We start from the raw sequence: 17377 nt of genomic DNA on the forward strand, positions 1-17377 counted from the left end.
AAAAACTGTTTGAGATTTTTCCAATTTAAAACTTTTAAGTATTTTGTATAGTATTATAATTTTGTACAGTATACCATACATACAACTTTATAAAAATATACTATAATATAAAATAAATATAATAAAAAAATAAAAATTAAAAAAATAAAAATTGCTTTTCTTCTAAAAAGCAATCTTGCCACGATAAAGGTTAAAGTCGACCGGGAATGGCAGCCCAAACCTTTTTTGCTTGCATTTAATTGGTTAAATATAAGAAAAATATTTTTTAAGGCAAAAATATTGGTATAGTTGAAAAGATGTTTTTTTTTTTTTTAAATTTAAGATGATGTAACAATTATTGCAATATTTTCAGAAGTTCTCTCAGAAAAATGCCAAAATTTTACTCAATTTTCAATTAAAATTTCAAAAAGAAATCGCTCCAAAGTGAACATTTTCATCTTCTCAAAATATATATTTGTCAAGTTTGATAGCTCTAGATCAAATCGTCTAGTCTGTGGAGTTCCAACACGTATAAACTAACACAAATTCACTTAAGTAGAGAAAACAGAGTGCGTAGTGAGAAATCGCTGCAAAAATTAAACACTTTTTAACCACCTTAAAAAAAACAGTAAGTATTTTTGTACATTCATGCATATATAAGCCTGAGCATTTTCTAAACATTGGATGTTTTTCAGTTCTATAATAATAAATAGCTTTTATTGAAAAACTTTTTAGGAAAATTAATTTTAAAAGTATATTTTTCAAATATTAATACTTCTTTCTATATATGCACACCGTCTTCTATTGTAAAACAAATTATACCTTTTTTTGAGTGCGAAGTGAAAGGTTATCATCATTGCCAAAAATTTAAGTTACGTCTATAGGGTAGCAACAAAAATCTGGAATCTTGCAATATTTCTTAAAATTAGCAAATTACCAGTTAATTTCAACGGATGTATCATTTCAGAAAATGTCGATATTAATTTTAGAAGTATAACACGGCCAAAAATTTTGTATTTAATTTTTATATATATCAGCGACAAATTAGATTCGACATGGCTGGGATGGAAAGTGTAGGCAATCTTCCTCCTGCGCTAACTCACCGTATTTACCTATCTAGAACATTTTATTTGTAGCCATATAAAACTAAGAGTTAAAACATTCCAGAATGATACCATCATAAAATTGACAAAAATGCTACGAAATTGATGATAAACAATGCCATGCTCTAATAGAATTTTTTTAGATAATTTTTTTAAAGAAAAGAATAGCAGCATTTAGAAACGGTCGGACTATAAAAAATTATCTTATCGTTTCTAACTTCTGAAATTTAGTAAAGGGCCTTTTCGAAATTTGTTATTAAATTTTGAAAATTTAATAAAAATCTGCTTTTTACTTATATGGAAAAATAAATATAATTTTCATGCTTTCTTGAAAATAAATATAATTTTCCTCTATTTTTTTTTAATTGCAGTTAAGTGTGATTATATATTTTAAGACGAAATGAAAATGATTGAATAGTTCCTTGTTTTCATAAATAACGAAAACAAATTCACGAAGATGAAAAGACGCTCTTTAGTTGGAAATAAAATAAAAAAACAGTTGATGCATTTTTTAAGTATTTTTTGAAGTCAGCACAGGATGTCTCAAAATTTAACACGCATCAAGTGAAGAACATTTTATTTGTAGCCATGATTTGATGTTATGGCGAACACGCGTAAAAATTCTTTTTATTTTTTAATTGAATTTCTAAAATTTTGAAAACTCATTTCTTAGGTAGGCCTCTAATATACAAGAAGCAACTTCCTGCCATATTTCAGGCTTATAACTTCAGTGGTTTAAGCTGTGAGTTGCTTTGTCAACCAGGACAAACCTTTGTATGTATACAGAAATTTCACTGGAAAACAAAAAAAATCTATAAGAGTTCTAAAGAGGTAAAAGCAAATACCTTTAAAAAATTATAGAATATGAATCCTGGAGAATATAAATTTTAAAATAATCATTTAAAAATTTAATATATCAGTCGTAACAATTTTTAATAAAAACTAAAATTAGATGAGATTACTCCAACAAATAATAATTTCCAAATAAATATATTTAAAAAAAAACGCGAAAAAGTTAAAATTGCATCATACTGGATTTTACAAAATTACCTAATTACATATAGCAATGGATTATAATTCAACATGGTATAGTCAAATCCCTTTAATAAGTTGGTCAAGGAATTGTTCCAAAACAATATTTTAATGAGAATGATGATCGAATGAGTAACGTACTAAAGAAGCTTCAATGTAAGTGTTTTTAGAGAAAATTATCCCGTGTCCGATATATCTCTTTGACGCACCGTTTCATCTACTGTATTCTTATTCTTCGTTGGTCGAACAATCTGCGTATTCTCCTTTAACACATAAAAGGTTAAATATACATTTACCAGGCATACTCTTCGCCATCTAAAACAATAAAAATTAAAATTTGAGCATCTTTTGAGTTGCAATAAGTATGACATAGTCAGTATTTCTTAGTGCCTCTTTAAGATCCAGTATTTTAATAAACTGCGGTGCACATTATTGAAAATCGAAGGAATGAAGAAAAATAAAATAAAATAGCTAAGCATTATCTTAATATGTGTTGTATCTCTGGATCTAGGTTTCCATGTGAACTCTGGTTTCCTTCTCCAAATTTTTCCTTTTTATAAGTGTTCTTTCTTGATACATCCTATTAAAAACCTTTTAAGCCATGTTTTCGATTTATCTTATTGCAACATCTGGGTAAACAAAACGAAAAAAAAATGTTTCCTTTGCACTTTTTAAGAATTTAAGCACTTTTAAGGTCCTTTTTTCAGAATTAAGCACTTTTCATGATGCTACACATCCTGGATAAGTATCCAAGAAAGATTTCAGGGATCAAATAAATCACTCAACTTAAGTTTCTGTATGGAAGAGTGTTTTTCCTAGCTGGCTGCCTTGAAGGTGCTCATCTAGCAATGCATTATATAGATTGTTATGTATTTTTTCTGAGATTCAATATTGTATACTATCACACTCCATCACTAAATGCTCAAATTCCAATAATTTTTGTTGAATAGTTTCGATATGAATTGTTTGAACCAATATATCAATAAAAAAGACGCCATATTTTGGTTTAGATTAGAAAAAAAAAAAGGTAACACTTCTTTAATTAAGGTTAAGGCCAGAAAATTGAGAAAAAGGGTTTTGATTCTTAAGTTTTCTGATATTAAACAAAGTTTTGACCTAGATAATTAATTTAAAAGAGATTATTTCACTATTTAAAGCAGCTATTATATGTAGTATTACTAATATTCTTCGTCCACCTTCGAATAACTTGGAATTATCCCTTGCAACACTTTCCATTACAGTTTTTTATTCACTAGTCTTGAGATTTAATTTCATAGGATGAATCAAATTTCACAAATTTTACAACGCTATTATAAGATTATCGGTACCAAAATATCGGAACTCAATCAGAAGTAATCACGATCCGATATTTTTTCCCCCATCATCCAAAGGTGCGGTTAAAGGTTAAATTGCAAAAGATGGACTCGAGTTCGGAGCAATAATCGAAGGCCATAAAATTTTTAAAGATTTACTCGAGTGGAAATAAAAATCAAAAGAGTGCTCCGAGCAAGCCCTGGAGACATGTAAGAGCAAAGACCTTGCTCGTCTACAAATGAGGGGATTTATTGCTGCCCGGTGACAAAGAAGTCTTTCAACCCATAAGACAGCCGCGGCGCACACTAAACCGGTCGACGGAAGAGAATAAAACAGCTGAGTTGAGAAAAAATCATAATTTAATTTTTTTTAAACTTAAATCATACTTGCCAAAAGTTCTAAAAAAATGGCAAGATAGTTGTGTGTCTTTCTTTTTAATCAAGAATGTTCGACAGGCTTTGTTTAGACAAGAATATTCGGTAGTGATTTTGCTTCAATAGACGCTATCTTGAAATTTTTGACAACAATACGAAGACGTAAAAATTTTGACAGAAAGGGGTCATGCTCGCAAAGAAATTTGCAATTGCACCCTATTAAAGATCACAGAAATTCATTGTTAGTATTATTTGTCTTGCACAAGTGCTCAAACTGCAACAGCATTAAAAAAAATGCCATAGTCTTTGTTTAAATATTATTTCAGAAAATGCACTTTGAAAATTTTAAATATATAATAGCTCATACTTATATCAAATATTTACTCGGGTACAAATTACTGTTAATAAAAACTTTTTTAATGAAAAATTATATGAGAAATTTCTTTGAAGATTCATAACATCAAATTTATACAAAGGTTAAATTTACAAAAATAAGTTAACCAACAGTTATCTTATCTTTATGGTGGATAGTTTACTTACAATCGCTGGACATCATACCAATGCACTACTTGAAAAAAATAAACAAAGTTTTGGAAATAACTAGAGAAGTAATGTAGCAAAAAAGGATATGAATTTTTCAAATACAATATAAATCAAAACTTTTGTATGACAAATCATGGCACTTTATCATTAAAAGCAATCATCATCAAATCTTTTCGATATCCAAAAGTTACGAAACCTGTGCCCTTTGAAATTCGAAAGATCACGATCACGTTAAATAAGGACACGATCATTCAGGACTTTCATAATCATTTTTATTGTTTGTCACAAGGATTTCGTAGTTTAAATAATGTAGATATTGATTTAACTAATCCTTGTTACAAATCTTCTTAAAAACTATTTGGTACATTCATGTTAAAGACTTATGTATTTCAGACACTAAATTGAGTATTAAAAACTGGATAGAGATATTTTTAAATTGGGGATGATTTTCAATTGGGCAGAATTCTAAATATCAATATTGTCATTATACCTATACCTTATTTTAATACCTACGGCGAATGTACAATTATAGAAGCTGTTTGCAAAAATTCTTTCTTTCAAGTCACGAATTTCGCTTTTACCTGAATCCAGATATGGCAAAGATTTAACCTCATCCATACGACTTGGCAAATATTTTAAGATAGGACCTTGACATAACTACTTACAATCGCTCGATTTTATCACAATTTTCTACTTGGATGCATAATGTCTTTGTCGAGAATGCAATTTAGAGTATGTTAACTTCATTGTATGTTAAGTGTCGTGATAAGCCATGAGGTCGAATTATCTGTTAAAGCGAATATATTTATGCAAAACAGATATATTTAGCTATGCCTTGTATGGAGATGAAACATATGATTAAATAGTTAAAGTATTTAAAAATTCAAATAGTAGATCTTAACAAAGATATATTGAAAACAAACAAATACATTTTGCAAATAATTAATAAACATTTCTAATAGATTTTAAAGACATCACGAATTTGCAAAGCTCAAATATTGTTTATGCTATTAATCTAAAGCTAACTAACTTAAACATTTATTTATTTTAAATGCCTTGCAAACATTTTAGAAACTTGCATTCATAAAAATAAATTATGTAAATAAATGCCACTAACAGAAATGCATGCCATGAAAAATTCTCAAAAAGTGAAAAGGATTAACATCTCAAAAGGATTAATTTCATACCAAAAATATGTTGCTTTGTTTTTAGAAAAAGCAGTTCTATTTTTTAGAATATAGCTATCTAGACATATCAAATAGGCAAGTATAGCCCAAAATATATTCATTTGATATAACCTCACTACAATCGCATGTCATCAAACATTTAACTGCACATACTTTTAAGTTATGTTGTACTTTAACGTTCTTTTAACTTTTGTAAGACGCTTTAGAGCTTTTAACGTGTCTCAAGTGAGGATGACTTGAATTTATTAAGTATAATTAGTATCTCACCTTCTGTGTCTCAACGGAGAAATAAGACAATCTCTTTCTAGCACTCTCAATTTAGATTGTTAGAATGATGACATGACGAGAAATGGTCATATTCAAATTACCTTAAAATTAACTATAATTTAATGTGAAGATATCACTTTATCTTCATCATACTAAATAAGTACAATAAATGAAGGAAGATAATCAGTAAAATATAAATTTTGTGGTGAAGCTATGTGAAGAGACGTTAAATTCGTAATACAGTCAGTTGGGGGGGGGGGGATCATTGACGATGTATTTAATAGTTTCACTTTTATGCCAATGAATCAACATGCCAGATGAGTAATCTTGCATTTTTTTTCCCCTATCGTTTGAATGCTGGTGTATGGTGTAGAAAGCAATAAGAAGGGGAAAAAAGACTACCACATTCCTGTGAATCCCTAACCTTAAAAGGTCGTCTGCAACACCGGCGGTGCAACGCAACAGGTGTCTATAGCCGTGACCTCAATTCGGCTCCTCCGAAATCAAATGATATGAATGAATGAAAACGAAATACAAGCGCTCGACTTTATCCTTTAGCAAGTTTTTCCCCGATGTCTTCGTTCAAAGGATCAGATGAGTAAAAAAAAAAAGAAAAGGCTTTTCCTTTAGAAGGAAAATCAGAAAGAAAATGAAGAAAAAGAGAAACGAGGGAGCGCAGAAAACCCAAATTTGCTCGAATTAATGAGAAGAATGAAAAAGAAATGCAAAAATACGATTTCATTTCAGATGGGAGCATATGAAAACGAAAACTGATCTGGAGATTAATTTTATTATTTATTACTTTTTTTCCCAGATGATAGATATGTTTTTAGGTGAGATATATTTGAAAATCGAGGACAAGAAAGAAACTCAGAAACAAAATAATTATACAAACAGGAATGGTGCTAATTTAATAAAATGTTGTATGTTGATGTAAAATGAAAGAAGGGAAAAATTCATTGTTTAAAAACGACACTCTTCTTTTAATATTATATTACTTTTGTTTTTATTAATCTACATATTTAAAAAGAGATTTTATGGTTTTGAGAAACTTTACAAATTAGAAACAATGCAATCAATCTCAATGGAATTTAATTTTTTCCCCGTTTTATTTGAAGTTCTAAACGAAGGAAAAATCAATTACCATCAATGATTTTGCGAAGAAGAGTGGTTTCAATACAAAATGCAAAATTTAAATTTAAATGATTTAGTTTAAATTCATTTCTATTTTATAGATAGTGGTTTCACTATTAGTTTGATTTTATTATAATACCTAAATTCATTCGGTATATTCTTCATAACAAATATATCATTTAATTTTATATTTTATACAAATATTACAATATTAATTATATAGCACAAAAATATTTTATATTTTATTATACCTTAAAATTCAAATTAAATTATTGCACAGAAAAAGGAAATGAAAGAATTTTGGTTTTATTTAAAAGAAATAAAATATTGGGAAAATAAAAGAAGCAATTAGAAGTATAGTAATTTAAGCATATCGACTTAATTCAACTTTTTATAGAAAATCGAAAAATTTTCGAAAAAAAAGTTGCGTAGCTTTCATTTAATTTGTTTTAATTATTTAGATGACACCCACCTTCAATAAACACTTTTATGAGATACAAAGTTTAAAAAATAGATTTCCAATGTATGTTAGGTGGGAAAAATCAGAAAAAATTAGGATAAAAAAAATTTTTTAATGTCGAACATCGAAATAAATTATAAATTATGTTGCATTTCCAGGTATTAGAGCATATTTCATAGTTCATAGTGTATTATTTTTAATACACTTTCCCATTTTTTTTTTTTAAAGTAAATGCATATGGTATAGCATAAGATTTTAAAAAATGAAATATAAAAAAAGCAGAATATATGATCCTGAATAATATTGCGCTTTGACATAAATTATGAGTTGATGTTGCAATTCATGAATAGTACCACATGCAATCTCTTTATGTTCGTCTTTAAAGTATTCTTAAATGTATTTATTTATTTGTTTGTAATCTATATTGAGATTTTTATCTGATTATTTTTATAAGAAACGCGCTTTTATAGAATCTAAATTTAAACGAAAAAACACTATCAGATCAAATGCTAATTTTCTTCTCTTAAAATTAATTAATTAAATAATTACCACAAAAATTTCTTTTAAATCTGAAAAACTTCAGTATTTATAAGCAGAATTTATAGTATCTATAATATAACATTATTTACAACAAAGATTAAAGTTATCAAATATCAAATCAAGTGTTGAAATCTACGTTTTGGGAACATCGTATGATAAATAATAAAAAATATATTTATATGCACACACTCGCCGGAATCCCAACGCTTTTTATTTAAATGTATCGTTCGATAAATCTATTTTCAATTAACTGATATATTGCACAAAAAACTCGTAGAAACACCTCTTAGTTTCTTAAAAAATAATTTTTTATCGCAAATAAATTTTAGAAACACAAGAAGATATTCTTCTTTGCAATGTATTAATACTTTTTAGACAATGATCCAAAATTTAGTTAAACATTGTGAACCACAAATTAAATATGTATTTTCAACATGGAATATAATGGCAGCTATTTTAAACAATGAATTTCTATCTCCTCTGATTGTAAAAACAAGTAATCAAGTTTTGATTCAGTTTTTTTAAGTAACAGAATACCTGAAAAACAATTTTCAAGTTAGAGAAATATTTTTCAATACAAAAATGATAAATATATTTAAATATCTCTCGCATCCATTTTTGATCATTTTAAATAAAATTTACTGCATAAATTTCAGATGCTGCCATCTTGATTGGTTTAGAAGTATTGAACAAGCTCAATGGAAACATAGTTTGTAATTAATAGAAAAATATGTGTTAATTGATTACCTCGAAATCTTTCCTCATGCTTTGTAGTATTCATTCTTTGACAGCAAAATTTAAAAGAAAATCTATTTAGTAGTTAGTATACTTTTATAAGGTACGTGCGCACACGCATAAAGATGTATTTTTAATTTTATTTTTATAATTAAAAATTTGGATCATTATTGGACTATTTTTATAATAACAATGGATTAATAAAATAACTATTTCATTAAATATAACGCAAATAGAGAATGTTTGTTTATAATTAAAAAGACAGAGAGCATAATTATTCAATATTTTCGAAACTTTTCAAAACAAAATCTTTGGCTGAAACAAAATAAATACTAAAAGCACATTTATTGAAATGATACAGCAAACTCAGATGCGGATAATAATTATTTACATTAGTCCAAATAATTAGAAAATTACATCATTTTTGAAGAAAGTCGGCTTTTTTATTTAATATATTTAAATAACTTTCAAAACTCTCTTTTTTTATACTTCCTATACTGAAAAGAAAAAGAAAAGAAAATGTTGCAATTTAAAAAATCGATCGCAAGATTTTAATAAATCTTTTTGTTTTAAAAATTCGGTTAAAAGAAAGAAGCATTTTTGAAACTGCATATATCTGTTTGGCAGTTTGATTGTGAATTGGTGTTTCACAAACGCCACAAATGAAGAACTGGAATTTGGTACATGATTTGACACATCAAAGTCGTAGGTTATATGTAGGTGTGTAAATGACCAGTCAAAATCCAAAAGCGCTAAAGCCCAGACAAACGAAATTCGGTATGTGTTTTTTATTTATTTATTTATTGCTAAAGTTGTAGATTAGCATAAGTATTGCATCCAATCAGTTGAAGACTTCCAAAATGTGTACTCATCTCTTTTTTCTATAACTCGAAATGTGCCAAATTTTGAAGAAGAAATTCTGCGGCTTGTTTGTACAATTTTTTACAGTAAAGAGACAGGGAAAAACATATTTAGGGAAAACATATACAGGGAAAACTAATCAAAATTCTGCTGCTATTGATGGAATGCGAAATAATATTATCAATAAATTTCTAAAAATAACTTTCGTGTTGACTAATTAAATCGGTTTCATTTATTATTTTCAGTCCTAAAATAAAGATAAAAAAAAAAAAAAGAAAAGAAATGTTCTAAAATTAGAAACAAGTAAGCTTGACAGACACTAATAAAATTGTACATGTAAATTATATAAATAATATAAATAATTTCATATTTCAATGTCGAAGTACCAAATATTTTTCTCCTTTCTTTCCAAAATTGACATCTAAAATAATAAAGATAATAAAGGTAAATTTCGAATTCAATATAACAATGCCACGCACATTAATTTGAGCAAATTTCAATCATTTTTATTGAATCATCATAGATTTCAGAATTTGAAGCATAAGATATTTATGTACGATGTGAAAGTTTTTTTATTGATAGTGTATTGTTTTGCGATTGATTCGTGAGCAATTTTGATCAATAAAATGTAGAATTTGTAAACAAGTAAAATAAGACGGTATTGAAACATGAAAATGACAAGTCATTCCCTTCATTTGAAGAAGAAAAACGTACGTAATAAATAAGAATTTTCAACCCTAAAATAGATATTTTTGAAAAGAATCAAATTGTAAGTGATTTAAGTGCAATAGGCCTAATAATTCGTATAAGAAATAACTTTACAAATTACATAATAGACATTATTTTTAGTTATGATAAAAAAAAATTTCTGTGTGAATCAAAAGGATTTTTAATTAATTCAGTTAATTTACTAAATTTTCTATTGGTATTCAAGACGTTCTATCAACAGCAGAGTTGAAGAAATAATTTATTAATTTTATAATTACTATGACGATCACTGCACTGTAATACAAAATACTTCATAAAAATCTAAACAGCAAGCTTTTTTTCTTCCTTTGAAACTTCAGGTATAATAAAAATGCTTATTTGATCTCTTAAATGATTACTTTGTGGTTCAGTGGCAGATAACAATTGGACTTACTACTAAAAAACAAATTACTTGCGTCCTCAACTTCTTTCAATCTTTAATAAATTGAACTGTACTTAAAATCATCCAAACTATGATTTTATTTTTGTATCATGAAATGTATTAACTACGAACAGTTAAATACTTGACTAGAATTTCTTGTGGTTCTGGGTGATCATAATATGAAGCTTACAGATACAAAGGGAAAGGCAGGAATATTATTTCATAAACTGTCTTTTCTACCCACACAGCAGGCTATTATAAAGTGCAAATTCCATACCGAATTTCATACGGAATTGAAGGTCTGGTGAACTGACGAAACTTATGATCAAATCAATGTAAGAACTAAAATAAAAATTGCTATCCATCCAAGAATAAATAAAAATTACATACAAACATGTTGATATAATTTAAGAAATCTAATGATAGCACAGAAATATCATATTTAAATATGAGTTTCACTGATATATGTTAAATATTATAAAAATGGAATTTGACGAATATATTGTCTAAACAGTCATGAGCTGTCCAAATAAAAACCGCATCAGAGAACATTAATAGTACATAAAGAGAATTAGTACAAAATAAAATAAAAGAATTTACATATCAAAAATGAACTATGAAGATTGGTAAATTAAGGCTTAAAATTACCGTCAGATTACAAATGCAGAAAAATGCATAAATGGGAAAACAGCAGGCGTGGAACATTAATAAAGGTAAAACAAAAGGTAGTGGAATAACAGTACAAGAGCTCTCTCTCAGCCTATTTTAAACGATGTAAAAAAAAAGTGTTTATTATTAAGCCTTTGTCGGTCAAATCTGAAAGCTTTTCTGAATTTTGCCGGCTGTGAGTGACCTCGTTTATTTCGCTTTTTACCAATTCCAGTTAACGTTTTTGAGTTACAGATCGGCCGGCATTGTTTTGACTGCAGCTGTAGGCAGCAGTTCATGCTTGAAAACCTTACTCTGCGCATGGCGAGTTCCATTTCAAATTCCACGTTTTCACAAGCGACAATTAACTTGCAAAGCGGATTAAAAAGACCGATTTCAGTTTTTGAGTCACCACTGGCAACCGATGATCCGACTTTGATAATGAGCCCCAAAAGGATTTTTATCTATTATACTATCAAATCCAGGGATAAATTGTAAAGATGTTTATATGACTAAGTTCACTGATCGCTGTTTATTTACAAATTTATTTAAACTACAAACGGAGTGAAAAATATGAGTCGTAACGGAATATGAGATTTGTTTAAGTAGATTAGATTCTGAACAATTTGAAAATTTTATTTTTGTACCGGTGAATTTACTGCCTAATACAACTGAAAATAAGCAAGAAATTTGAAAAAATTATTAAAAAAAAAATTGTAGAGCTATATGTTTTTAAACATGGCACAGTTGAGCATTTCCGAAATAGAATTTTGTCATTCCTTCAGGTAGTCTAATTTTATTTTATGCTTTTTATTCGACAATATTTTTTATATTTCAATCACGTTTTGCATAAATTTATTTGCTTTATTGTTCAATTAACCCCTCATTTATCGGTATTTATATTTGGCACAATTCATTATTTCATAAAGTTCAATCCTCTCTCTCTCTTTCTCTCTGTTTTTAAACCTATGTAATTTCTATGGTTAAATAATCCTTGACAGACCTGTTTGCTAAACAGAACTTTTCTGTATAAGCCTACTTGTTGCCATAGTAACAACCATTCATGCGTTGCTATAGCAACGGAGATGCATTCTGGTTCAGCAAGAGACAAAATGAATAAATGAATATTCAAATTATATGAAAGATGAACATTTCGGAACATTTTTTAAGCAAGATGTTTGAAATGCAATAGCAACACAAATGGAAAACTCCAGATGTTCTTTTACATCTCAATTTGTTCCTACGATTTTATGAAATGAAAATGAGTACCATCAAACCTGCTAGTAGCACGGAGCTTTGTTTATTAACTAACTTTAGTTACTTGTTTAGTAAATAAACTCTTTTACTGAAAACGTTCCTTTGTTGATTCTTATTTAAAAAATTTTACAAAGCATAATGTGTCACATCAAAATACTACCAAGTTTATTATTTTTATAATTTTATAAAATACTTAGCGGATTCGAAACAAAAAATTACTTTGCACTCATATTTTCTGAAGAATTAACGACGAGACAGCAGCCTTATTTATAAATTTGCTTCATAGAAATGGTTCTCATGGTAATCACTCTTAGTAATAGAATTATAATGTAGACCAATACTATTTTTGAATTCTAAAGAGTTCATGTGCAACAAATCGAGATTATCGATTTCAATATATTCTGCATCTATAAAATTAAAAAAATAATTATGATTTTCCTCTAAAACATTATCTCGACAATACAGTGAGGGGTAGGTTGAACTTTTTTAAACAGAATATTTAGCAAAAAGCAATATGTTTGCTATTTCAAATCTGGCTAATAAAAATAAATAAAATGAAATAAAAAAATTATTAATAAAATGTAGCCAAAAGGTGAAAAGAATATATTTGTATAGTTATGTAAATCAACTACAGAAGAATGAAAATTTCTGTTAGGCTTAAGACAACATAGGATTAGCTTAGAATGAATTATTCGGAGATATTTTTTTCATTTCTTTATACTTCTTATATTTATCTTAAACTAAACATTTATTACTAGAATATCTATACAACTTACCTAAAAAATAAAGCGTTGACTAAAATATTCAGAATTCGTAAATGGATAGTTTTAGTTCAGTTAATGAAGAGAGTTATATTTTTAATGGAATTTATAAAGAAATGAATTGACTACAACGAAATAAAAAATCATTTATGTGGAAAAGTAAAAGTTTTTCTGATATTTTATGCATTAAATGTGAGTTCTATTACATTTTTGTATTAAATATAATTTTGAAAAAAGAGTAAATATTAATAGTAGGTGCAAATTTTGATCTAAACTTCGATACATACATATCATAATTTGTCTCTGATTGTGAATCACATTCATGTACAAAGTTAAAATAAACAACAATATTAATAGTACAATACTTACAATGATTTGAATGAAGTAAAGCTTCCCATTACGAAATTTCAATCAGCATTTTAAGAAATCAAATTAAATGTCAGAAAATACTGTTTTCATGTATCTTCTTAAATTAAAATATTAATCCATTTTCGAATAATTATGAATCTTTCAATTTTTATAGAATATTTTCTATAATAAGAATTTTTACAAAATTGATATAACATTTATCGTCTGGAATTTTTTATTTATTTTTGTGAAACTGTTGCCATTTTTTTTCAAATAATATGTATCATAGAAAAAAAAAGAAAGAAAAGGAATATCAGTATTAATTATTGTAAATTGTAATGCTAATTTTTTTTTCTGTAGTTAATATTGTAATAGATCAGCTATGTTAGTACTGAATAACTAATTTTTAACTCTCTTAAATTATTTGAAAAATGAATTTAACGCTTAATGATGATTAGAATGATTTTATATAAAATCCAATTAAGTTAATTATACAGCAAAAATTAAAACATCTACAAAATTTTAAGAAAATTTGATATTTTGCATTTTAATGAATATTCAGGTCGTTGGCAACTGTTCCATAATAATAAAACATATTTAATGTCTTTCAAACAAAATTCTGATTCAAAATAATTTTTTCAGAACTAAACTACAAACTGCAATAAAAATCGTCTGCAACAATATTCCTAAGAAACAACTTAAGCTACGAAAACATTTTTCTAGTATTATTTGAATACGAATCAGAAACAGAAAAAAAGAAAAGAAAAAACCGGTGAGTACCTTTATAAATTACACTTTTGCTAAAATTTAATAAAGCATTTGAAATATTGAAAATCTTCTTCGATATAAAGATATAAAAAAATGTTTTAGTATAAATGATTGTGAATATATTTCGGAAACACATAGCAGAAATTCGTTAAAAATTGATATGAATTTTAAATTCATTTGTATCAATTGCAGTAAATTTTTAATTAAAAATATTTATAGCACATTTCAAATGTTAATGTTTTTAATATGTTAAAAAATACGCAGCATTTACAAATGGTTGTTTTATATTTATTTTAATGGTTGATTAATATTAATGTTAATGGTTGATTTATATTTATGATAAAACGTCCTATTTATCAAAGATTTGTGATTGGCTCTTTGAAAATTGGAATCTATTTGTGTATTTTATGCATTTTAATTAATAAAAAAAGAATATACATGCAGTAGCACGCATTATTTTTAATTAATAAATTTCTTACTTACTATAAATTTTCAAATGTCAATCAATCGCATGCTTTTAAAACAAAGTTAGAAGGAATTCATGCAATTAAGATTTTTATAAAATTATTTTAATTTCATAAATGAAAAGTGAAAAACACAAGGGAGGAACGTCACTCGATAAATTGTAAAATGTAGAGGAAAAAAGCACTCCGATTGTCATCCGTAAAATAATAACCTAGAACGTGATCAAAGCATCAATTTCTGGATCAAATCAAGGTCAATACGATCTGGAAAAACGATATCTAAATTGTTTCTCATAGGCCAGTTTGACTGACAAATTGGAAAAAAAAGTTCGAAGATATGATATGTCATGTGATAGGTTACTTACCAGATGATCCGTACTATTAACTTCAGCCATGATATTGCTGTATTAGACACAATCTACTGTCAGCACATGTTTGTGAAGAATTCCTTCGTCGCGAACTGCAGGTGCACCAATTACATCGCTAGTATGTTTGGTCAAAGCGTATTCCATACGTGATCTTCTCTCAATGTGTTTTTCCCCCTAAACTCGATTAACTGCAAATCACACGAAACGTGGACTCTCGCCACTCAGATGTATACCGCTAAACTGCTGTGAACTGGCTTTAGCGAGACAGGCACAGGTTTGCCCTAATGGGGAAAAGGGGGGAAGAAAAAGTTTTAGAGTTCTTTTTATTGTTGTTGTTGTTCTACCATTTTGTCGCCAAGCTCCATCAACAGGTGCGCCAAGGTGTGTTAAGAGGACGAATGGCTGTGCAAAGTAAGCGCTGCGGGAAAGCGAATACTGCATTTGAAGTTAATTTATTATTTGTTGCCGTGCGTCCCATTGAGCTTCTATTTTTATGTAGAGTGCTATTCATTATTATCAAAGGGGGATTTAATTGGTTATTATTTAGTTTATTTTATGAAAAGTTCTATTGATAAATTTCTCCATCAATTAAATTCTAATTTTTAAATTAAAAAATTCTTTACATTTTAAATTAATTTTAATAAAATTAGTTAGGTCTCGCAAAAAGTTACTTTTTTTCGGAACTATGGGAATCTAAAATGATTGTACATATATGTGATAAATTTACTGCAAAGTGTTACTACCTCATACTTGATTTATGTTCACTTCAGTCAATAAAATGTCACTTTTAAGAAATTAATTAGCAAATAAACACAACAAATTTGTTAATTATTTTTCTTTTTCTCTGTATCATGAAAACTTAGAAGGAAAAAAGAAAAACTTTTTGTGTATAAAATTGTATTACCTGGCTTTGTCCTTCGTTCTAACTCTAATAACAATGAAATATAGTTTATATGTAAACTTAGTCCTTTCTCTTTCCTCCTAAAGATGAACCACATTTCATATATCCGTTTATATGCAATAATCAGAATATATTAATTAAATGAGCTCTTACAAGCATTAGGCTCTTTCAAAAACTAGCTTTCATTTGAATATTTCAGCATTTCCAAGAAGTTTTTGAGAAATTATTTAAAGCTAAAGTAATTTCTATAAAACTGTAAGAAGTTAGGAATTGCAATTATTAAGGAAAATATTTCTATCGTTAGTAAAAGAGAATTACGAAAGAATTATTTAGGCAATAAGCAAACTAAAGTAAAAAAACAAAATATTTATTCTGTTACATATTCAAGGAAATTATATTCCAACACTGTTAATAGATTAATGTAATAATAACTATTCTGATTCCATGTCGTTTGTTATTCTCTTATGTCATTTATCAAATTAATCATTTTTAAATTAATCGGAAATAAAAATTAGAATCAGAAAAATATTTGAATAAATTACATATGTTATTATATTAGTATAATCAGACATTTATTCTATAACGGTTTCTTTTATTATTATTCATTTTCTTAAAAAATAATTTCTAGTTTGATCTTTAAAAGCAACGAATGACATTTTCTGTTTTCAATTCAATAAAATGCTTAATTAATTTTACGCTCATATTATGACAAAAAAATATTGAACACAACAAATATATATATTTTTAAAATTTTATTCTAAGAACAGAACAAAAGCGAAACATTTCTATTTTTAAAATGCAGGATCTGTCTAATTACATTTTAAGCGATGGATGAGAAAATTTTCAAATGACGTAATTTGGTACTCGAGCATGCGCAATATTCCAATTTTTTCTCTGCGAGTTCGTATAGAAAAACTTTTTATTTTTAATTTTATTTTTTTTATTTTTGTCGCCAAGCTCGCTTAGGGTTGCCGATTATCAAAGTTTTTTCAGCGGGGGGAAGAAGCGGAAGGGAAAAGTTGTGGGTGAGGGATGGGAATACCGGACATGATTTAAGAGAAGATAATCGAAAAGTGAAATCATCAGAAACGTGTCAGATGGTGTAACATATTTCGAAGCCAACGGAGACAGGTTAATCGGTAACCCCCTCTTGCAATGCGAACAAAAACAAAAAATTTCGCTTTCTCATTCTGAGTTTTTGAAA

At 27.5% G+C, this 17377-nt stretch overlaps 1 protein-coding gene across 3 annotated transcripts in view; it reads right to left on the minus strand.

The window, feature by feature from the left end:
* Nucleotides 1–17377, minus strand: part of LOC129966912 (mucin-2-like) — a 139413-nt gene that overhangs the window by 116966 nt on the left and 5070 nt on the right. For 2 of the 3 annotated variants that reach the window (XM_056081524.1, XM_056081523.1), the window contains exon 1: nt 15270–15556. The exons of the other annotated variant lie outside the window; for it this stretch is intronic. In XM_056081524.1, coding sequence (XP_055937499.1) covers nt 15270–15299 — 30 coding nt within the window. In that variant the 5' untranslated portion in view covers nt 15300–15556. Of the gene's footprint in view, nt 1–15269; nt 15557–17377 lie in introns of those variants that run through there. 3 annotated transcript variants of the gene reach the window in all.

Source organism: Argiope bruennichi, chromosome 4 (genome assembly GCF_947563725.1).
Source record: "Argiope bruennichi chromosome 4, qqArgBrue1.1, whole genome shotgun sequence".
Classification (NCBI taxonomy): domain Eukaryota; kingdom Metazoa; phylum Arthropoda; class Arachnida; order Araneae; family Araneidae; genus Argiope; species Argiope bruennichi.